The 23,705-nt window shown below is 40.6% G+C and overlaps 1 protein-coding gene across 3 annotated transcripts in view; it reads left to right on the forward strand.

Moving 5' to 3' along the window:
* The window catches only part of LOC124138953 (sushi, von Willebrand factor type A, EGF and pentraxin domain-containing protein 1-like), a 49,317-nt gene that overhangs the window by 9,209 nt on the left and 16,403 nt on the right, over positions 1–23,705 (forward strand). For all 3 annotated transcript variants that reach the window (XM_046505876.2, XM_046505875.2, XM_046505877.2), the window contains 14 exons: positions 5,400–6,123; positions 7,277–7,429; positions 9,612–9,767; positions 11,373–11,591; positions 12,409–12,600; positions 13,832–14,023; positions 14,285–14,539; positions 14,691–14,930; positions 16,104–16,298; positions 17,372–18,583; positions 19,459–19,614; positions 20,656–20,979; positions 21,500–21,721; positions 23,079–23,306. In XM_046505876.2, the coding sequence (XP_046361832.2) occupies positions 5,409–6,123; positions 7,277–7,429; positions 9,612–9,767; positions 11,373–11,591; positions 12,409–12,600; positions 13,832–14,023; positions 14,285–14,539; positions 14,691–14,930; positions 16,104–16,298; positions 17,372–18,583; positions 19,459–19,614; positions 20,656–20,979; positions 21,500–21,721; positions 23,079–23,306 (4,459 nt within the window). In that variant the 5' untranslated portion in view covers positions 5,400–5,408. The remainder of the gene's footprint in view (positions 1–5,399; positions 6,124–7,276; positions 7,430–9,611; positions 9,768–11,372; positions 11,592–12,408; positions 12,601–13,831; positions 14,024–14,284; positions 14,540–14,690; positions 14,931–16,103; positions 16,299–17,371; positions 18,584–19,458; positions 19,615–20,655; positions 20,980–21,499; positions 21,722–23,078; positions 23,307–23,705) is intronic.

Raw genomic sequence — 23,705 nt, forward strand, 5'->3', positions numbered from 1 at the left:
CTTAACGTGTTAACTTGTAGTAAACTTGTGTAATAATATTTCATAGTGCAGATGGTATAGGATAGCTGTGGATCATCTAATAAAAAAGATGACTAATTTTGACTGATTTTCCATAGGAACTGAAAACTAAATCAGTGGTAAAAAATGCTGACTATTATTTTATAAAAGTATTCAAAATGATTTCAATAAAGAGAAATGTGTATTTTTTTTTTTTTTTAAAGTTGGGGCAGGTTTATTCATTAAATGTTTTAATAAATTTATCGGATAACATACATTTAATTGACATTAATTGGTTGATACAAATTATGGTTACAATCACAATCAAAACATTTACACACATGTGTAATAACAGAGTCAATTAAAGTCACTAACAGTGATATACAATTGAAACACATTTGAAAGTTTTCACATTTCCCAGTATCTTGTGATAGAAAACACCATCAATATATGTCACCTCATGACATCTGAGGCGCTCATTATAGAAACGTGATCTACATACCTCAACACAGCTTGGACTCACACAGACATACACGTTTCATTGTTTAAACTCTCTCAAATACCAAACACACTGATTAACTTAGATGAAGCATGTAAATTACATGTTGATAGGTTTAGATATTGTTGAATGTTTACAAACACCACATGTCAACACTGATGTAATGTGTGTCAGCTGGTCGTCACGTCACTGGCAGTCTGTCTGTGATAACACAGGGAGTTGGGGATCATATTGCTGAAACGTAACCCACTCCTGGTGCAAGTACAGGGTTTTTACTTGCCCATTGCATCTACACACCGACTTATTGATTGTTTGACATTCGGCCATATTTAATTTTGACTGCAATTAACCTATAAAGCCAACATAGACTAATTTACAGATGTACATTCTTTTTAAAATTGCTTGTATTGCATATGACACATTCAAAAAGTAGTTTAAAGAATTATATTTTGTAAACTGAATGTAAACAGCAGAATAGTGTCATTGAATTTATGATAATAGTCCATATATTATGTGCTAATCTCCATACACCAGGACAAGCTCGGAGTGCACACTGGAAAGTTTGTAGAGATGAGCTTGGTGGAAGGGTATCTTGAGAAGTGCTGTGAACGTAGAAAAGACAGGACAGGGCTAGTTTGAATAGTAGCTGGTTCCATGCTAGTGATGCTGCAGATGAGAAGGATGTTTCTCCATCACAACAGGGACAGTCAACAGATGGTTTTCTTGAGATCAAAGTGATCTGGCTGGTGGGAGGGTCTGTGTTGTTTTCCACCACAGTACACAATAGTCCAGGTGTGTCACAAGGGGTGTTTAACATCTTGGTCAGGAAAACCAGTGGTTGATAGCATGTGACAAGCCCTGCAGGACGTTGTGTATCTCACAGTGACAGTGTCATGCTTCACATATGGTACTATTGACAGTGTCTACACCTATACTGAGAATGAACACCAGGAGTTTTAATAATGAATTAACTTACCATGTTCTTTCTTTAAGAGAAATTATAAATTAATTTATTCCCTCCTCAACTTTTCTGGACAAAGGGTGATATCATCTCACAAAAGATGTCAGTGGCTGTGACATGTGGCCATGCTGTGTCAATTACACCCAATATTTTATAGAGATATAACTAGCTGACATACAACCTAGCCAGGACACTTTACAGACAACAGTAGATGATTTGATCCCCTGGTAATCTGTATGTCACATTGATGGACCAGTGACTATTGAGTCATTTAAACTGACTTTGTCTGATAGTTGAGATTGTCAGGTGCACATGACTTCAGCAGCTGACAGTCTCCCTCCCTGAATCCAGTATCTGTGTTAATGTAAGAGTGAATATTATCCTGCCCTATTTTTTATCCCGGGGATGAAATTCTCTAGTGTCAGGATGATTCTCCTTTGTGAATTTGAACCCATACCAGTGTGTTTAATCCTATAGATACTATACTCTAGTGTGTTTAATCCTATAGATACTATACTCTAATGTGTTTAATCCTATAGATACTATGCTCTAGTGTGTTTTATCCTATAGATACTATACTCTAGAGTAAAACTTCCCCCAGGATAATATTTAGGTAGGATATAATCCTTGCTTTCATTAACACTTTTATCTGAATACCACGTGCCTGTTTAAGCTGAAATATTATACCTAAAACTGTTAAAAATGTCACTCACTGACTCCCTTGTCAGTTACTCCCAACAATAACATGGTGGACAGGTTGGAGCCCTGTCTGAGGGTGGAGTGAGATAAGTGTGAGGTGTGTTATTTACCATGGGCGGTCGCTGTCCTACAAAAAAAACCCAGAAAAACTTGAAAGACAAAACCATCCAATAACTCAAGCTGATACTTAACATGCAATACCTGGATGGTTCCCACAAGACTTGGCAGTTGGTTATCCTAGTGGAGAAAGCATAGGGTAGATACTCTCAAGTAGTGGGTTTCATTCCATATACATGGGGATTATGTGTGAAACCAATTTCTTGCGTTTTCCTGCTGTGATATGGCTGGAAAATTTTGCAAGATAGCGCTTCAAAATCCTACTCACTCATTACCATATATATACCAGTGTGTACTATTTTAACAAACATGTCAAAGTCTACTCACCTGAAATGTCTTTAAATGTCATGGAAACCAAGCATGTATACTGAACAAAACAAGTTAAAGGATCATGAATATTGTTTGTGATGTTTTTATGAAATTGTGGTCTCAGTCTTCTCGATAAAAAATATCTAAAATATATTTATGATCCCTAACTTTTTTTTGCTTAGTATCTATAGCGAACACAATGAAACAAAGTAAATGTCCATTCACACAGTCTGTATAATTTGTATTAGTATTAATAGTAAGCAGTATTCAGCTCCTTCAGTTGAGATAAAGGATGACCATATAACAAATTCCAGAATAGGAAAGTGACACCTAGTTATCAGGGCTGGAATGTCAGCCATGTAAACACTGGCGGTCCTCATTGTTGCAGCGCCCACAATCCTCCTCCTCCTCCTATTGTCCTATGGGAGGGGTCTCTACTCCACCACACCTTGCTTCATAGTCTTGTTTTATTAGGATATGCCGTCACAAGATGCTATTTGCAATAACATTATGTAATTTCTTTAGGGTATTTTCCTTTTTGTCATCCATGAGTTTTTACATTCACAAATCTATAAATCTAGTATATGCAGCATTTGCTACATCTTTGAAACAATGGTTTTGAGAAGGTGGAATTGTGTTCATAGGCTCTGACCTGTTGTGTCTAGGGAATGGGCAAAGATACTTCTTGTAATATAATCACAGTAGCGATATTGAAAATATTGTTTTGGTCTATTTCTCAGCCATTGCTGCACATATCATTGGGAAGTTTGATGTCCACTAGCTGCAATGTATTCATATATTCAGAATAGTTATACTGAGGCCTAACTTTGACTTGTGACCCTGGTGTAACTCTCACGTCAATGTAAACCATATTGAATGCATGGCTGCTACATTTAACCTTGTATCAATATGGAATTCAATGGTATAAGTTTAGTTTTAGATTATAAATTAACAATTAGAGTTATTGTACTCATAAGCTTCAGGCAGTGGATGCTGTTTTTTCAAAATATATGCCAACATATGGATCAGACCTACTGTGTTTGTTTCACTGAAATCATATTTTTTCCAAAATGAGTCGCATTCCTAAGAGTGGTGCAGTGTGGTATCCCTTGGGAGTACCAGGATCTGGTTATCATGGATTTGAATCCCAAAATTGTTAGATTTTTCAGCACTGCACCTATGCTCATTGGTTTCACAACATCTTAGACATGATCCTTAGAATGAATATTTTTCAGTTATCAAAAAAAATGTGATCACAGTTACTTTTGTCTTTGTGTTGTTGATCAGTATGGGCGGCCATTCGGTCAAAAAATACAAAGTTGAAAAAAAGGACAAAAGTTCACAATTAAGGTCAAATATTATGAATAAAGAACTAAATGTTACTACTAAAGGTCAAAATACAAAACAAACAGACGAGGGTTAAACATACAAAGTTGAAATAAATGTCAAAAGTATGTAATATTAATAGTCTAATATTACGAAAAGACGTCATAAGAAAAAAAAGAACAATGTGTATGAAAGAACGTCATTGAGCACGAAAGGAAGTTTTCAATAAAGAACGTCAGTGAGCACAAAGGACGTTGACAATAAAGAACGCCAGATGGCGCTGCAATTTGTAAAACATTCCGAGTTTAATCGGCTTGTTCCGCCATGTATATGATAACTGCATGCCGAGGTGCACAATGTATTACTTCATTCATCGTGCACTCACCGTCTGACGTCATATATATATACATGTATTTATAATGTATAATGAGCACATTGTGTATAAACATGTTGCATTTAAGCTTTGTCACCGCTAAAGGGCCTTTTCATAAATCCAGTATACTGTGTAATCCAACATCTGCCTAACATTAGTACATGTATTTTGTATACAACCTTAAAAAAACACTCACTTAATGCTAATCTAGGATTCATCTACGATGATCCAATAACTGTTCATGCTTGGTGCAACACTAGGATGCTATGATGCCGAGTTTTGTTTCAGACTCACATTTTCATCTGAAAAGTGATCGTTGTGCGAGAATTTGTTTTATTTAACAGCTTTTCGGAAACTGTGTTGCGAACAAAATGCTGCCTAATATCTGAACAACAAATATATATATCAAATGGATTTGTATGCATATGTATAACTTAGACATTCGTTAGGAAAAAGAGCTACCCATAAATAAAGAAAATCGATTTTCATCTATGATGCCAGCATTCGTTTTCAAACCATATTTATTTCGCTTGTTTACATCCACATTTACATTGTGACAAAGACAACTTGTAAGTTGATGAAAATGTGCGTTTGAAGATTGTATACAAAATACATGTACTAATGTTAGGCAGATGTTGGATTACACATGTATATATATGTGACGTCAGACAGAGAGTGCACGAGGAATGACGTAATACATTGTGCACCTTGGCATGCAGTTATCATATACACGGCGGAACAAGCCGATTAAACTCGGAATGTTTTACAAATTGCAGAGTTATCTGGTGTTCTTTATAGTCAACGTCCTTTCGTGCTCAATGACGTTCTTTCGCACACATTGTTCTTTCTTTTCTTATGACATCTTTTCGTAACATTTGACTATTGATATTGCGTAATTTTGACATTTATCTCAACTTTGTATGTTTAACCCTCATCTGTTTGTTTTGTATTTTGACCTTTAGTAGTAACATTTAGTTCTTTATTCATAATATTTGATCTTAATTGCGTACTTTTGTCCTTATTTCAACTTTGTATTTTTTGACCAAATGGCCGCCCATAGATCAGTCTCTAATATACCACCTTCACAACATTCTCATAATCATGTTGTTTTTCTTCAGAATTTCAGAATGATTCTGAGGGAGTGTGCACATTTTGGATGCGTTTTGTGTTTGTGTGTGACATTCCACCTGGTCACAAGCGACAGCACTATTGTGTCACAAGGTCGAGAGATGGTTGAAGACTTTTACAACAGGTTCAGCTCTCAAGAAGTGGATCTTGTGTTTATTCTAGACCGTTCGTCAAGTGTTCCTAGATCTGGATGGGAGTCCATGTTAAATTTTGTCCGTTCTCTGTTGGAATTTTTCACCCTTAGCCATGACAACACTCGCATCGCAATCATTTCTTTCAGCACAAGGGTCAGCATTGACATAAATGACCTTGATGAAGGTCGTGAAAACAAATGTTCGATGATGCTCAAAATTCAACTTCGGTTGGGTCAGAAGATAATGTCTGGATACACTGCAACAAATGAGGCATTGAGAAATGCTAAGGCAATCCTTTTAAACTCAAGACGCAGTGCCAAGAAAGCTGTGTTTGTGTTGACTGATGGGAAGTCCAACATCGGTCCAGCACCGGTCCAGGCATCTATTGAACTGCGGTCACTCAGGTGGGACCCGGGCTGGAATATAACTGACCGTGGCCCCCAGCTGGAGATATATGCCTTCGGGGTGAAGGATGCCTACATGCCAGAGTTACGGACCTTGGCCTCCCCTCTAAGCAACCACACCTATTTCCTACCTGACTTTAGGACGTTCGAGGAGCTGGCCAGATCACTTCATAATGGTACGTCCATGCTGCTTTCTAAATTTTGAAATTGGTTATTTTGATATATTATTTGTATAATGTTTTTGCTCGAACTTGAGCTTTGCTGCTGTTGCAACGGTTTTTCTCACACAGATATTTCAGACGTCATACCTGATGTACCTACTATATATAGCCCTGGGTATTTTTCTGACATATGACTGAATGTACTTGAAGGTCAAGGTAGTTGTTACTGGAAAGAAATGACCTGTATCGCCTTTTGGACATGCGAGGGGGTGTTTGTCACAATATGCAGTATTCTTAACAACTGATTAGGTTGTCTGAGAGTGAAGAGGACGTCTGTTGAAAATCTAGGGATTCTTTATGTCTGATGTTAACCAAATTGCAAGAATAATGGCTGTGATGTAATAGAGTTACATGCTAAAAGCGGCGCAAAGCACACCTCACTCACTCTTGTAATACAGACAAACTGTTTTGTCATTGCTATATTGTTATGTTCAGCGTAATGCATTTGTATATATTTCTTGAAGCAACCTCCCTCTTTCCCTGAGAAGCATCACTAGGACACTTTAGGCTACTGCATCAGAACTGGCTCTTACTGGAAGTGTAGAACTGATCACAATGTAATATCGGAATTGACAAGTATTATTTTGCTATAAAAGATCTTTAGAAATATAAATGCAATTATTATGTGGAGATTATTATACAAGCCTGGGTGTTATACTGATTTTACCAAATTTCCTGAGCGAGAGCGAGGGTAATATATGAATTCTTACACACGTTTCATATAATCAGAATGACACACATGTGAGTGTAATAATTTCTTTATTACCCATTCTTTCTTAATCCTTTTGAGCTCCCCTTTCGAAAAATGTAGTGATCACTGCCCCTCTCCTGGAAAAGCACAATTTGTTGAATGACGTCAACTATATTCAGCTATGACGTCATTAATAGTTGTGACGTCATTCGACCTTATGTTACAATAAATTTGAATGACATCAACAATGCCATTCGGATGACGGAAACAATATGCTGGTGTGCGAGAAGTGTTATTTGGACTTGTGGACATAAAAAAATCTTTATGAATTGGGTTATTTCTAACCCTATGGGTAATAAAGTGTCTTGTCGTTGTAAGACAAGTGTTGTTATACTGTGCACTACTTGTGTTGTGTAGGTGAGCAGCGGGAGACTTGGGACGTCGTCAGCAACATGATGCTGTGTGAGAACCAGTGTTCCGCCAATGCTGTGTGCACCTGCACCACACGCTCAGGACAGTACCTCTGTGTGTGTAAACCTGGTTACTATGGAAATGGATTTACCTGTGCAGGTACATGTATTCTGATTTCTGAAGTTTAGGTGCAGTGATATGTCATATTGCAAAAATCATGCTTTATATTAATTATAAGCCCCTTTTAAATCTGATGATTTTCCATAAATATGCCTGAGACTTCACTCCATGTATCCATGTGAGAGACTTCACTCCATGTATCTAGGTGAGCGACTTCACTCCATGTATCTCGGTGAGAGACTTCACTCCATGTATCCATGTGAGAGACTTCACTCCATGTATCTAGGTGAGAGACTTCACTCCATGTATCCATGTGAGAGACTTCACTCCATGTATCTAGGTGAGCGACTTCACTCCATGTATCTAGGTGAGAGACTTCACTACATGTATCCATGTGAGAGACTTCACTCCATGTATCCATGTGAGAGACTTCACTCCATGTATCTAGGTGAGAGACTTCACTCCATGTATCTAGGTGAGTCTTCACTCCATGTATCTAGGTGAGAGACTTCACTCCATGTATCCGTGTGAGAGACTTCACTCCATGTATCTAGGTGAGAGACTTCACTCCATGTATCTAGGTGAGAGACTTCACTCCATGTATCTAGGTGAGAGACTTCACTCCATGTATCCATGTGAGAGACTTCACTCCATGTATCTAGGTGAGAGACTTCACTCCATGTATCTAGGTGAGAGACTTCACTCCATGTATCCAGGTGAGAGACTTCACTCCATGTATCTAGGTGAGAGTCCTCACTCCATGTATCCATGTGAGAGTCTTCACTCCATGTATCTAGGTGAGAGACTTCACTCCATGTATCCGTGTGAGAGACTTCACTCCATGTATCTAGGTGAGAGACTTCACTCCATGTATCCGTGTGAGAGACTTCACTCCATGTATCTAGGTGAGAGACTCCACTCCATGTATCTAGGTGAGAGACTTCACTCCATGTATCTAGGTGAGAGACTTCACTCCATGTATCCATGTGAGAGACTTCACTCCATGTATCTAGGTGAGAGACTTCACTCCATGTATCTAGGTGAGAGACTTCACTCCATGTATCCGTGTGAGAGACTTCACTCCATGTATCCGTGTGAGAGACTTCACTCCATGTATCTAGGTGAGAGACTTCACTCCATGTATCCGTGTGAGAGACTTCACTCCATGTATCTAGGTGAGAGACTTCACTCCATGTATCTAGGTGAGAGACTTCACTCCATGTATCTAGTTGAGAGACTTTACTCCATGTATCTAGGTGAGAGACTTCACTCCATGTATCCATGTGAGAGACTTCACTCCATGTATCCATGTGAGAGACTTCACTCCATGTATCCAGGTGAGAGTCTTCACTCCATGTATCCAGGTGAGAGTCTTCACTCCATGTATCCATGTGAGAGACTTCACTCCATGTATCCGTGTGAGAGACTTCACTCCATGTATCTAGGTGAGAGACTTCACTCCATGTATCTAGGTGAGAGACTTCACTCCATGTATCTAGGTGAGAGTCTTCACTCCATGTATCCGTGTGAAAGACTTCACTCCATGTATCTAGGTGAGAGACTTCACTCCATGTATCTAGGTGAGAGACTTCACTCCATGTATCTAGGTGAGAGTCTTCACTCCATGTATCCATGTGAGAGTCTTCACTCCATGTATCTAGGTGAGAGACTTCACTCCATGTATCTAGGTGAGAGACTTCACTCCATGTATCCATGTGAGAGACTTCACTCCATGTATCCATGTGAGAGTCTTCACTCCATGTATCTAGGTGAGAGACTTCACTCCATGTATCTAGGTGAGAGTCTTCACTCCATGTATCTAGGTGAGAGACTTCACTCCATGTATCCATGTGAGAGACTTCACTCCATGTATCCATGTGAGAGTCTGCAAGTTACTGTGACCTTTTGAGACAGTTCCCTAAGTACCAACAAGGCAAATATGATGGTGAAATAGACAAATCACTCATTACCAGAGTAGTGTATTTAATTTTTTTCAGTATGTGTACTGAATATGGCTAAAACTATGGTATTGTGGGCAAATGGAGATTTACTTTCAACATACACCATGACAAGGGAATGAATTTACTTGATTTTTATGCAACTGCTTCACTTCATATCAGCTATAGATTGATATTTAATACATCATGAGAGTACACCAATACATGAATACCATCCCAGCAGCCCTGTGTATGGTGTATGTATGTTTGTCTCCTGTGACTAGAGTGTCCGAGGGGGACGTACAAGGACAGTCTGAGCCCCCACCTGTGTGTCCCCTGTCCCTCCAACTCCACCACCCTGCTCCCTGGGGCGATCAACCGGGACCACTGTGTGTGTCGGCCTCCATACCATCAGGATTCTGTCAGGAAGACATGTGAATGTGAGTAGCAACATTAAAAAATGCAACAGTATCAGGGGCAACATTAAGAGCTGAAACAGTATCAGGTGCAACATTAAGAGCTGAAACAGTATCAGGTGCAACATTAAGAGCTGAAACAGTATCAGGGGCAACATTAAGAGGTGCAACAGTATCAGGGACAACATTAAGAGGTGCAACAGTATCAGGGACAACATTAAGAGGTGCAACAGTATCAGGGGCAACATTAAGAGGTGCAACAGTATCAGGGGCAACATTAAGAGGTGCAACAGTATCAGGGACAACATTAAGAGGTGCAACAGTATGAGGGGCAACTTTAGAGGTGCAACAGTATCAGGGGCAACATTAAGAGGTGCAACAGTATCAGGGACAACATTAAGAGGTGCAACAGTATCAGGGACAACATTAAGAGGTGCAACAGTATCAGGGGCAACATTAAGAGGTGCAACAGTATCAGGGGCAACTTTAGAGGTGCAACAGTATCAGGGGCAACATTAAGAGGTGCAACAGTATCAGGGACAACATTAAGAGGTGCAACAGTATCAGGGGCAACTTTAGAGGTGCAACAGTATCAGGGGCACTTTAGAGGTGCAACAGTATCAGGGGCAACATTAAGAGGTGCAACAGTATCAGGGACAACATTAAGAGGTGCAACAGTATCAGGGGCAACTTTAGAGGTGCAACAGTATCAGGGGCAACATTAAGAGATGCAACAGTATCAGGGGCAACATTAAGAGGTGCAACATTAAGAGATGCAACATTAAGAGATGCAACAGTATCGATGGCAACATTAAGAGATGCAACAGTATCAGGGGCAACATCAAGAGGTGCAACATTAAGAGATGCAACTGTATCGAGGGCAACATTAAGAGATGCAACAGTATGAGGGGCAACATCAAGAGGTGCAACATTAAGACATGCAACTGTATCGAGGGCAACATTAAGAGATGCAACAGTATGAGGGGCAACATTAAGAGATGCAACAGTATCGAGGGCAACATTAAGAGATGCAACTGTATCGAGGGCAACTTTGAGAGGTGCAGCATCTGTTGTTCACAGGTTGAAATGACAGATTTAAGATCATTAGCCTTCCAGTAACTTGTGGTTTCAGCAAAGTGGTAAATGCTTTCCATCTGCATTACGTTTGACTTACTCCTGACTTTCTGACACCTGAATGAACTGAAGTACTCACTCACAGTTAGCTGTGTGTATCTGTGGGACATTAAAGTAATCAGTTGCCCCATGCTGTTTATATGTTAACCAAGGTATGACGTAGTCCACTGAAAGAAACTTTATAAAAATTTAGTTGTGGAATTTGGCAAGATCTTCAGTGAACTTCGAAGAATTTTGCACCAGTTTCCTGAAGTATAAAGGGACAGAATGATTGCTAAGACCTACTGAACATAGCACATGTGTAAAACTGCCTTGTGACAGACTGCTCATGTGTGTGGCATTGATTACATTGATACATGCTCACACCATCACCCACTGATATCCTTGACCTTGACGGTCATTGGTATGTACATGACCAAACAGAATGAAAAATTCTTTTACAGTTTTTAATCTTACCCAGATGCAGTCATAATAATGTTATGGGCGCTCTTTCAGTGAGGTCATGTCCAGAACTACCCGATGTAGATCACGCCCACAAGTTCAATGTGATTGGTCGAATCCGAGATGAGGTCATTGACACCGGGTCTCCGTGTTATAACACTCCAGAGACTTCCTGTCACTACAAGTGTGACGTGGGATATCGACTCGGAGGCCACCCAGGTCTCATTTGTAACATGAATGGTACTTGGTCTGGACAGGTGCCCCAGTGCCAAGGTGAGTGTTCTGTTGATGTGATATACTGTATGTTGCCATGGCAATGCAGGTGAGTGCTCATGCAACATACTGCATGTTGCCATCTGTAATAGGAGCGTTACTGGTTTAAGACATTTGTCAGTCAGTTGTAGCTTTGATTTTCATTGTTGTTGTACGTGGAGATTGGCCAATTCCTGCTTTATTAGGGAAGGAATTGAATGTATGCTCCTGAACACGCACATTATATTTAGCATTAATGTGTAATATCTGTGTAAAATCTGCTCAAGTTGTCATTGAACAGCCTGATTGCATTTGTGTGGTGGACAGTGGTTGACAGTTGAATGACCTGATTGTGATGTTCCACCAGCTCCGTGGTCGGGTGGTAGAGTGTCTGCCAGAGTGCCATTGTACAAATTGATCTTTATGCTAAGGTGATTGTAACTCCAATACCTTAACATAGACTTATGACTATGACAATCGTAGCGCTAAAGTTGTTTTGTACAACAGCACCCTGGAGAGCAGAAGGTCAGGGTTTCAATCCCTGGCCTCGTCATACCAAAAGATGTTAAAAGTTGGTACTTGTTTTTATCCTGCCTGGGGCTCGGCATTAAGGGGCTAAAATAAGGACTAGTCACCTCTGGGTGTCAGTATACTTTGTCTGAGTGGGTTATTCATGTTAAACTGTGACATGGTACCTGAGTTGGCTGGCACTATAACATCGGGATTAGTCCGTACCAGTACAAGCCAACACACACATGCATGCACATTGATATGTGAGTGCAATAATCTTGAACTTGAGGTTAAACCCCATTTCACTTCACCTTGAGTGATGTTCCAGTTGTTGATTGTCGGACGTTGGATTACCACGGAAACCAGGTCAGCCATGGAGACGTCACCTACATCAACACCACCACCACCTACCGGTCTGTTGTCCGTGTACGCTGTCATGAGGGCTGGCGACTGTTTGGCAGCGCTACGCGGCAGTGTACCACAAATGGAATATGGTCTGACAGGGCTGCTACATGTATAGGTAAACCCGGGATCCTACTCACCTTGACCACATAGCTGAAGGACCAGGTGCATGGGACTGGCCGCTAGCATTATGACTGGAGCATGAAATGTGCAGCTATCTTACGCTACTATTGTTTGTTTGTTTGTAGTTTTATGCCACAATCAGCAATATTCCAGCTATATGACGTCGGTCTGTAAATAATCAAGCCTGGACCAGACAATCCAGTGATTGATATCATGAGCACCGATATTAATCAAATTGGGATCGATGACATGCATCAACCAAATCAGCGAGTCTGACCACCCTTGTTTTCCTCTTACGACAAGTATGGGTTGCTGAAGACCCGGATCTTCTCTTACACTACTAAGAAGTTTAAGTTGACATGACCTAATGTCTTTAGAGAGTGAGTGAGTTGGGTTTAATGCCGTTTTTAACAGTATTCCAGTTTTATCACGGCGTGTCAGCTTAATGTGGGAGGAAAGCCCGAAGTGATGCAGGTCTCAGATGTTTACCACTCCGGTGAAACCCACGAGCATGGGTATGGCGCTGACAAACCTGGAAACATAATCAGGGCGAACCAGGATTCAAACTCACAATCATAGGTTTCTGGCGTGCCCAAGGGATGCAACTCTGCACAGCGAAATCGTGGCACCTTAGACAACTGTGCCACCGGTGCCCCCTCTAAAGAAAGAAATGTTGTATGAGTGACTAATATCTTTACATGAGCAGTACAATTTTAATCTCTTAAATTCCTTGTATTTATGTGGTCTAAACTGTGTAAGCATTTCAGTTATGATCATGCCAGTAAGTCAATAAAAAACCCAACTTTGAAAATCTTTAAGAACTGGTTCTCAGAAATCACAAGGCCAGAGAGCTGTAACTTTTAGAGGATGTCCAGAACTATTATGTTACTCGGATTTGTTCATAGAATTGACCTATGGAGATATTTTTTAATTGAAAGAATATTCTTCAGTTATGGAAAATATTTAATCATCATCTTCTCAAAACTAAAACTGGAGATGTAGGACTACATTAGGGTTCAGATTTAATCATCACATTTTGATTAAAAATGAAACTTTTGTTCTTAAAAATTCAGTGACTGAGGTAAAATTGTGTGTGAAGGATAGTGATTCTAAGAGACTTTTAACAATGTCATTTTATCTTAAATTCAACCTACTTGGATTGTATCTTGGGGGCAGCAGTTTACCTTGGCAGCATTATATATGTATATGTTTAAATGCCCCTGCAGAGGCACGCTGCCAAGCTATTCAGCCACCCCCCGGGGGGTCAGTCCAGGGGGTGGAGTGCTCCAGGACCCGCCAGCTCCCTGGTACTGTGTGCACCCTGTCCTGCAGGGCCGGCTACACCCAGACAGGCCCACCCCAGCGGACATGTTCATCACGCGGAACCTGGGACACTGTGGAAGATACTATTTGTGTTGGTAGGAACACAACTCATTTGAACCTTACTCCCAAATATTATTATCATACATAATTATAAATGGAATCAGAAAAATAGATATTTAGGACACCAATATCTAGCCCTGACAATGTTATCTGGTATGGCTGTGTACATCAAGCAAAATATTGATTAATTTACATTTTTAGACTCATTATGATGTTCACATTATCCACCACAAGTTGGTGTGCTGCCGTTCTGATCACACTTTGCAGGCTGCTGACTCACTAAGCCTCCATTTCAGATACTGAATCCCCAACAATCACATGCCCCCCCGACATCCGCACACCGGTCACCACAGCCAACTACGCCATTGTCCACTGGGATGCTAAATCTCCACAGTACTCGGACAACTCCGGGGATGCTAACCTCCGGCTGCAGGTGATCGGGTTGAGAACATCCCCGGCTCACTTGGCAGTGGGCTATCATCAGATCAACTACCAGGTGCAAGATGCTGCAGGCAACGAGGCCTTCTGCACTCGGGGCATACATGTTGTGGGTAAGGCAGTCGTAGCTCATCTAGAAATTCAGATTGAAAGGATTGCTGAAAAGGTTGGCTTTATTTAATAGTCCAGCTGCATATGCAGGTTGAAAGGTTCTTGTCTTGTGATTTGTACATCGTTTTTCTGATCTATGTTGCAACATTTCAGAGAAGATAATCAGGATGGATTCTTGTCCGGGGAGCATTGTGAAGGGCAATGTTCTGGGGTCTGGTCAAGTGGTCAACTGGACATCCCCAGTGTTCCGTGACAACAATAACAACACCATTCCCTTCATTTGCTCCATTCCTAATGGATCAGTGTTTCCAATTGGAACAAGGAATGTCCGTTGCACACCACAGGACACTGTGCAGAACCTTCCCATCTGTGTGTTCTCCGTCACGCTGGAAGGTAAGGCATTGAGAGTGATATGGTTAGAATCATTGGGGTTGGCATGGATGAGATCAGACTGGGACATACATAATATAAGATCACTTGCACATAATGTATATAAAGAGCAATTGGACATAATATAAGAGCATGTATTCATTTTCAAATTAATGTCAGACATAGTTTGCTGAGTAGCAGCTTCAAGACACTGTAAATCTGGAAAGTTTTGTGAACAGGAAAGTACAACGAAAACTGCAAGTGACACACACTTGCAATAGTTTCATGACACAGTTATTTTTGCAGAACAACAACAAACAAAAGATGTAAGGAGTCATATATTTTTTTAATTCACTTCAACACATTGTCAAACCAGCCAGTACATGGGTAAACAAGTAATCCCTCACATCCTGTGTTTCTCTAATGACACATTGTCACTCAGTGACAACAGTCTAATTGTCTAAGTTCCCTCACCTGCCTCTCATCAAGTTGTTGACGTATCACTGAGTAGTCCAGATATACGCCAGCCAGGTGATACTGTTAGATAAACATGCTACTCCAACCTCGCTTGTCAACTACGATAACACATGCATCTATAGTTGAAAAAAAACTGACTGAGACTGAGTTACCATTTCATTATGCAGCTTCCTACTTGTAAAAAATAACACATACAAATGTATCTTTGATTTTTAGTAATCTTAACCGGGTGTTGCAAAACTTTCCAGACACAGTTAAAGTCAGTATTAGCCACTCACAGTAACTTCATGGGGCAAAACTTTCCAGATTTACAGTCTTGAGTTCCATTTGGCCGTCTGTATTAGTCTTTTTGTTTCTTCTCAAACACTGATATTCACTGAAGGTACGTTCAAAACTAATTCCCAATTAGATGCCTTGACCTCAAGAGTTATAGCTAATTATGAAAGTTTAACATTTTCAAAAAGTGCCTATCAATCTTGTGCTTATGTAGCAGTACAGTGGTTGTTGTATAAGTGCCTTGAGCTTTAAAGATGAAAAAGTATAGTGCTTGAGCAATAGAAAAAACAAACAAGATACAATTACTTCCATGCTTGAAATACACTTGTATTGACTGAACTTTCAAAATTACTGACAACAACTTAAAATGCCCAGCACCCACTCCATCTCTGCTTTCTGTTCCGTCTGTGGACATGATATGTCCTCTTCTACTTCCCCTCCTAGGTATTGTGTGTCGTCATCCCCGCGAGCCCCTGCATGGCAGTGTCACATGCTCGCAGTCATCGGACGCACTGACAATCTGCAGTGTCAAGTGTAACAACAACTATGACTTCTACAGTCAGCCTCAGCTCATCTACCGCTGTCTCAATGGACAGTGGGCACTCCGTCAGAGGGACACATGGTGGCCAGACTGTTCACGTATGTACATCACAGGACAACTCCCCCTCCAAATGGGGCAGAACACTTGTTAAACTTAACCTGTAACTATACAGACCATAGATTTCCCCATGGATATGAATCGTTTTCAGGATGTGAATGACCCTATGGGTATTCTGGGTTAGAATACATGCACAGTAACCAATGCTTGTCTCAAGAGTCAATTAAAATCAGATCTTAGTTCTTGCAACCGCTAAACAAAGATCTGAGGACATCCCATTACGGGTGATGTCTCCGACAAGGAGGTGATATTAGCATTAGCCAATCAGCAAGCAGCTTTCTTGTGCTTTATGGTACTTGTTTTAAACTTACGACTTCGCTTTGAAACATATTTTGACAAATTCTTGATTAAACATTTGAAAACGGAATAAATGAACTTTCTGGAATGGCTGACAGATGGCCTAGAGTGTGGATTCAGTCATAAAGCCTGTAACTGTAGTTTGGAATACTGAGAGATATATGAGATATGAGATATAGCTGGAATGTTGCTCACAACTTTCATTCAAGATATGTAAGTGTGTGACCAGGGTCCTAATCTCCAGCCAGTGTGTTATGGGAATCTTGCTATGAACCATATGTCTTGATCAGTCATAGGCTGATGTGATATAGTTGAGATATTGCTGTTCTCTGGATAAAAGTGCAATGACTCATTTACCCCAAAACAGGGACAGTATCAGCTTATGGCGGAGCTGATATTCCCTAGAATTGATCCCTGTGGTTGTCCTAGCAGGATACCAACATGGACAGTAGCAGTGTCCTGGCAGACATGGGTTGCCATGCCCACGACACATCACTCAAGCTATCAACCAACTGGTGTGTTTGACTTAGTTGTTACAAGCAGACACGTAAGTTTTCCTACTCAGGAATAGAGCAACACACACTCACTCACACAAGATCATATAGCTTCAAACTTTGGTATTAACGGTATCATTTGGCGTGAGTTAACTCACTGTGTGTTTTACTATGTTTTTTATCTAAATATCACAAGAGGGTTACTCACTGCTGAATAAGACACACACTGCTTATTGATTCACTGATGAGCAAATTATTTCCAGGCACCAGACATCCGAGTCGTGCGAGGATGAAACCATATGCTGAATATTTCTACTATGGAGGGGCTTGTGAACAGAAGAAGGATGTGATTGCACAGAAGTTTGAAGAATGGATTCAGAGTCGCTCATGGGACGTGTGTGGCTCTGATTCCTGTCCGCTAGATGATATCAAGGTGTCCTGTGGAGTTAACTCACGGAGGCGCAGGGAGGTCAGGTTACCTAGCAACAGATACCAAAGAAACAGGTCAAGAGACACAGCATCTTCTGGGAAAGCGTATTTTGAAAAGATAAATGGCGTCCGAAGAGAACAATTAGGGAGAGAGATGTTGAAGACTCATCAAGCAGTTTCCAGATTCTTGACAGGAATTGTTTCTGGTACTTCTTCAAGGACAAGACAGAAAAGGAATAGTAAGGTTCCAGTCTCCCCTACAAATCTTAAGGAGGGCCATTTTCCTATCCATGTTGGTAAAAGGAATCAAGGGGGCATTTTAGTGAATCCAACAGTGTTCATGCGATCTGGTGGTGATGAGGCATATGCTGATAACATCATGTTTGATGAACCAAATCCTGGTCTGGTTGTTGCTGGTGGCTCGACAACAGTAGGAGTTCCATATGTCACTAATATTCATGAAGATTTTGACACCACAGAAAAAGACACTGGTCCTGCTGCTATATCTGAAGATAATCTGAGTGATGGAGTTGAGGAGGATGATCCTCTGCCCATGATAACAACGCCGAGATCTGATGATGGATCCACATCACTAAGATCTGAATCTGAAACAGCTGATGCAGCATCATTCCAGTCAACAAGTCAGGAATACTCTACCAGGGACGACTCCTCGTCCACAGCACCTTCAACACTATCAACACAAATAACATCAACTGATGCAGGACCTAGAGGTTCTGATGTGACTTCTCCCGGGACTGTGAACACTCGAAGTGGCAACACTATTGAGAGGGTCAAGATTGACTTTACTCTGACCCTGTCCTCCAACATGACGGACATGACCTTTCAGGAGCAGCTGGTGGTAACAGACTTCCTGTACAACATGGCTGACAATCTTGTACATGTGCTGAATCAGAGCAGACTTGTCCTGGACAACTCCTCCTCCGACCTTCTCCTGCCAGCAGCACCTATGTACTATGACGAGCCTCAGTTTGATGACTGTGGACCAGGACTCATCACAAGAAACTCATATAACAGCAAGACATGTAGTAAGCCCTCATCTGGCTGGTGGCCTTAGCACCATCCTTCAGTCTGTCCATCTGTCCATTTACATTTTGTCTTCTTCTCTGAACCAACTGAAGGATGAAACTTTAGGATGTGTAGTAGGAATCAGATCTATTCATGGTGTTAAAATGAAATGAACTTGTTGATATTCTTCTTCCAAGAAAACTCTAAGTTTTAGTATCTGAAACATTCAATGATTATATGTTTTAGTCATCTATGAAAAGAATTGCTGGTTGGTTGAAATTATGATTAAATGGGTCTATTTAAATGGAAAGACTAACATACAAACTTAGTTTTCCGCATCCAAAAGCACAAGTAATCGACTCTCTAAATACATAGTGAATCTTATGACATGAAACATGAACCTTGATGTGGCTTTCGAATTGCATGGATCATGTTATTTAAAGCTGAAGATGATTTGTTTGCTCTAACTGGAGACAAGAATACCTTTACCAGTTTATTGTTTAATGGGCTGACAAAGCTCAACTTAAGGAACTTGATTTAACTTGCACCAGGTACATGTTGTCATAAAACATTAATTTATCAAAGTTGCAACAGAGGCCGATCCGTTGCTTGTGTCACATTAATTCATGACATATCTCTGGAAAACGTAATAGGAACATGTGCACACAATCTTGAAGTACCCAAAGTTTGATGATGTCAAGCCCACGAAAGCATGACAAATTACACCCAACCAATATTAGAGCTACTATATCAAATATGCTGTCCTGTTTGTGGCAGGGGAGGACTAAGTCAACTTAGAAGCAAATACTTCTTTTAACTGAACAGCTTATGGTTATAAATTGTGTTGTCTATTTGTCCATTTTGGGAAGTTATTTTGTTATTGTTCTTCTGACAGTAATGTGCCCTGTAGGAACATACAGCATGAACAGGACCTGCATGGACTGTCCAGTTGGTCAGTTCCAAGACCTGGAGGGTCAGCTAGAGTGTCAGCAGTGTCCAGACAACACCACTACCATGGCAGAGGGGGCCACCAACAGCACGGACTGTCGAAGTAGGTGGAGTAGGAGGCATTGGAATTTGTACAGTGGCTGGATTCGAGGCAATAGTTGTGTCCCTTCATGTGCCAGGATCCACTAATCATGGGTTCAAATCATGTTAATGATCCTTCGTTTGTCAGTACCTTACTTTGGGTTGACACCCAGTGATAAACATCTATAAGCTGAGTCACTTTGGGTTGACACCCAGTGATAAACATCTATAAGCTGTGTCACTTTGGGTTGACACCCAGTGATAAACATCTATAAGCTGTGTCACTTTGGGTTGACACCCAGTGATAAACATCTATAAGCTGTGTCACTTTGGGTTGACACCCAGTGATAAACATCTATAAGCTGTGTCACTTTAGGCTGACACCCAGTGATAAACATCTATAAGCTGTGTCACTTTGGGCTGACACCCAGTGATAAACATCTATAAGCTGTGTCACTTTGGGCTGACACCCAGTGATAAACATCTATAAGCTGTGTCACTTTGGGCTGACACCCAGTGATAAACATCTATAAGCTGTGTCACTTTGGGTTGACGTCCAGTGATGTCATTGAATTTGTGTTCACAGTGGCATTAAACTGAAATCACTCACTCACTGGTTTGAAAACAGCTCCAGGTTTAGAAGGGTCCTGTAGGGAGGTGATTCCTAGTTCAAGATTGGTGCCATAGTTTGTACAAGATAGGCTCTATTTGATATAAGATGTGTTAGGAGATGTCACAGGTAGCAGATAGGTTATGTTTGAAGTAAGATCTGTTGTGATTTTCTGAAAGATAGATCTGTTAAAAGACGGTTTGTAGATGATAGATGCATAAGATGGTGAGTCTCGCAAGATTATATATGATTCCTATATGAAAATGGTGGCCCTAGTGGATGACCTTGTTACAAGGTTGGTTCTTTGTTAAGGTAGTAAATTGTTCAAGTTGTACAATTTAAGCCAAGTTATAATTTCTGACCATTGCAGGTGTTTCAGATGAATGCCTCTGTCTGTTGATGTTGTTAGCATGATAAGGAATGCGACAGAATGTCTCACCTGACATGTTCCAGCTCCGTGTGCACCAGGGTACAGCTCTTCATCTGGACTTGCCACCTGCTTTCCGTGTCCAGCTGGAACCTACCAGGAGATCCCAGCATCCCGAACATGTCTGGACTGCCCGGCGAACACGTCCACCCTCCACCAGGGGGCAGAGTCAGCAGGACAATGTCAACATGTTTGTTTACCTGGAAGTTATGGTCAGGGTGGCATTGAGCCGTGTGAGTTATGTCCCTTTGGTTCCTACCAACCACTGGGTGGCAGCACAGGCTGCCTACTCTGTCCTGGAACTAAAATGGCAAATACTACTGGAGCCATTTCTGAGGATCAGTGTGTTGGTAGGTAGCACATGCTCCAGAGATCACACACCCTGTTATTGCATGTCATTTGGGAATACTTTCAAAAATAATTTTATTGTTTGAAGATCATTCTGGTTGTAAAAGTGTTGTATATATTCAATCACGGACGTATATTCTATATACGTCTTTGATTCAATGGATAAGTGATGGTATACCTTATGGTCAGTTATGATGATGAAAGCTGTAACCCTGAATGACTAGGTATACTACACTTGTACAATGTGTCGGGTGTCATTTGGTAGTCCACCATCTTCTTATTGCTAGAATATTGTTGTAAGGGTTTCTAATATTCACTCACTCAATCTTTTTTGGAGACCGACCATTGTTTGAATTTGCACACACAATAATGTATTCTTTTGACAACGTCATGCAGCTTACTAGATGGAGAGACAACTTTGATTTCTCCAATATACTGTGATAGACTGATGGCATCAATTTCATCTTGAGCAGTTCTTTATGAAGTACTTTGACCTGAATCTAATGATTGCTCATTTTTCAGATTATGACCCCTGCATCAGTAGTGCTACAGTCCCATGTGAGAATGGGGGTCAGTGTGTGGCGGTTGCCCAGAACGGGACAGTGTGTGTATGTCCGGCAGGGTACATTGGGGCATTGTGTGAGACACAAGTCTTGGAGTGTGTGTCCAGCCCATGTGTCAACAATGGGACTTGCACAGACGGGGTGGGGAACTTCACCTGCCAGTGTTCCAGTGGATATACAGGTACTATAGCAGGATATACAGGTAAAATAGCAGGATATACAGGTACTGTTAGAGGATATACAGGTACTGTTAGAGGATATACAGGTACTATAGCAGGATATACAGGTAAAAATAGCAGGATATACAGGTGCTATAGCAGGATATACAGGTACTGTAATGGGATATAAAGGTACTGTAGCAGGATATACAGGTACTTAAGAGGATATACAGGTGCTGTAGCAGGGTATTCAGGTACTGTAACAGGATATAGATGTACTGTAGCAAGATATACAGGTACTTAAGAGGATATACAGGTACTGTAACAGGATATACTGGTGCTGTAATGGGATATAGTGGTACTGTAGCAGGATATACAGGTACTGTAATGGGATATACAGATACTATCAGGGGATATACAGGTACTGTAATAGGATTTACTGGTGCTGTACCAGGATATACTGGTACTGTAGCAGGATATACAGGTACTGTAATGGGATATACAGGTACTGTCAGAGGATATACATGTACTGTAACAGGCTATACAGGTACTGTAACAGGATATACAGGTACTTATGAGGATATACAGGTACATTAGAGGATATTCATTTACTGTAGCAGGATATACAGGAACTATTCATGAATATACAGGTACTGGTGCAGGATATACAGGTACGTAAGAGGATATACAGGTACATAAGAGGATTTACATGTTCTGTAGCAGGATATACAGGAACTATTCAGGAATATACAGGTACTGGTGCAGGATATACAGGTACATAAGAGGATATACATGTACTGTATACGTAGCAGGATATACAGGAACTATTCAGGAATATACAGGTACTGGTGCAGGATATACAGGTACATAAGAGGATATACATGTACTGTAGCAGGATATACAGGAACTATTCAGGAATATACAGGTACTGGTGCAGGATATACAGGTACATAAGAGGATATACATGTACTGTAGCAGGATATACAGGAACTATTCAGGAATATACAGGTACTGGTGCAGGATATACAGGTACTGGTGTTAGGCTTGGTGATCGTAAGCATTATTATTTCATTATTAGACCTAATTATATAATCAGCAAAATAAGTCTCTACTGATGATTTAAGATTGGGTTATGTCTCATTCCAAGACAACATCTGAACAGATACTGATGAATATCCATCAAATTTAATTAGTAAATGAATCAATTTCACAGAAAATAGGTTACCTGCCAATGAATAAAGTGGCCAAGGACTGGTTTCTAAATAACAGTTTAAGTACTCATGGATGGTATACAACTTCAAAAATTAGAAGAGACACACATATGCATAGCCACAAATATGAGTGCAGTTATTGATGAGACAACTGAAACTGTTTTTTCAGGTACTTATTGTGAGCTGGACATTGATGCGTGTATATCATCACCATGCCAACATGGCAGTTCCTGTATGGATCTGGAAGGAGCCAATGGCTATTCATGTTACTGTCAGAGTGGTTACCTAGGGGTCAACTGTGAACAGCGGGATGAGTGTCATGAATATAACTGCTACCATGGCTACCCTGTCAATGATGGTGGAATCTGCAGGTGTAACTGTCAGGGAGGTTTTGCAGGTATGTACGGAGTATGGGTCAAGTATAGCCTGTTAAAATTTTATGTCTGTTGTAGTTTCTTTATATCACCATTCTGATATTTATAAACACGCTGAACCATTTGCTACTTGATGGTTGGGCTGGTAGATAGTTTGGTAGATAGATGGATGAGTGGGTAGATGTTTTGGTATTTGGTGAGTTGGTATATGGTTTGGTAGATAGGTGAGTTGGTAGATAGTTAGGTCGACGGGTTAGTTAGCAGATGTTTTGGGAAACTTTACCAAACAGTTAATAACATGTATTCAAGGTTTTCAAATTTCAACTGTTTCCTTATCTTGTAAATTTTGGACATTTGACAACCTCAAAAATAGATGTGTTATGGCCAATACTCATGTTGAGGCCCAGTTTTGCAGAAAATTA

Source organism: Haliotis rufescens, unplaced genomic scaffold (assembly GCF_023055435.1).
Source record: "Haliotis rufescens isolate VD_foot unplaced genomic scaffold, xgHalRufe1.0.p SCAF_19, whole genome shotgun sequence".
In the NCBI taxonomy this organism is placed as follows: Eukaryota; Metazoa; Mollusca; class Gastropoda; order Lepetellida; family Haliotidae; genus Haliotis; species Haliotis rufescens.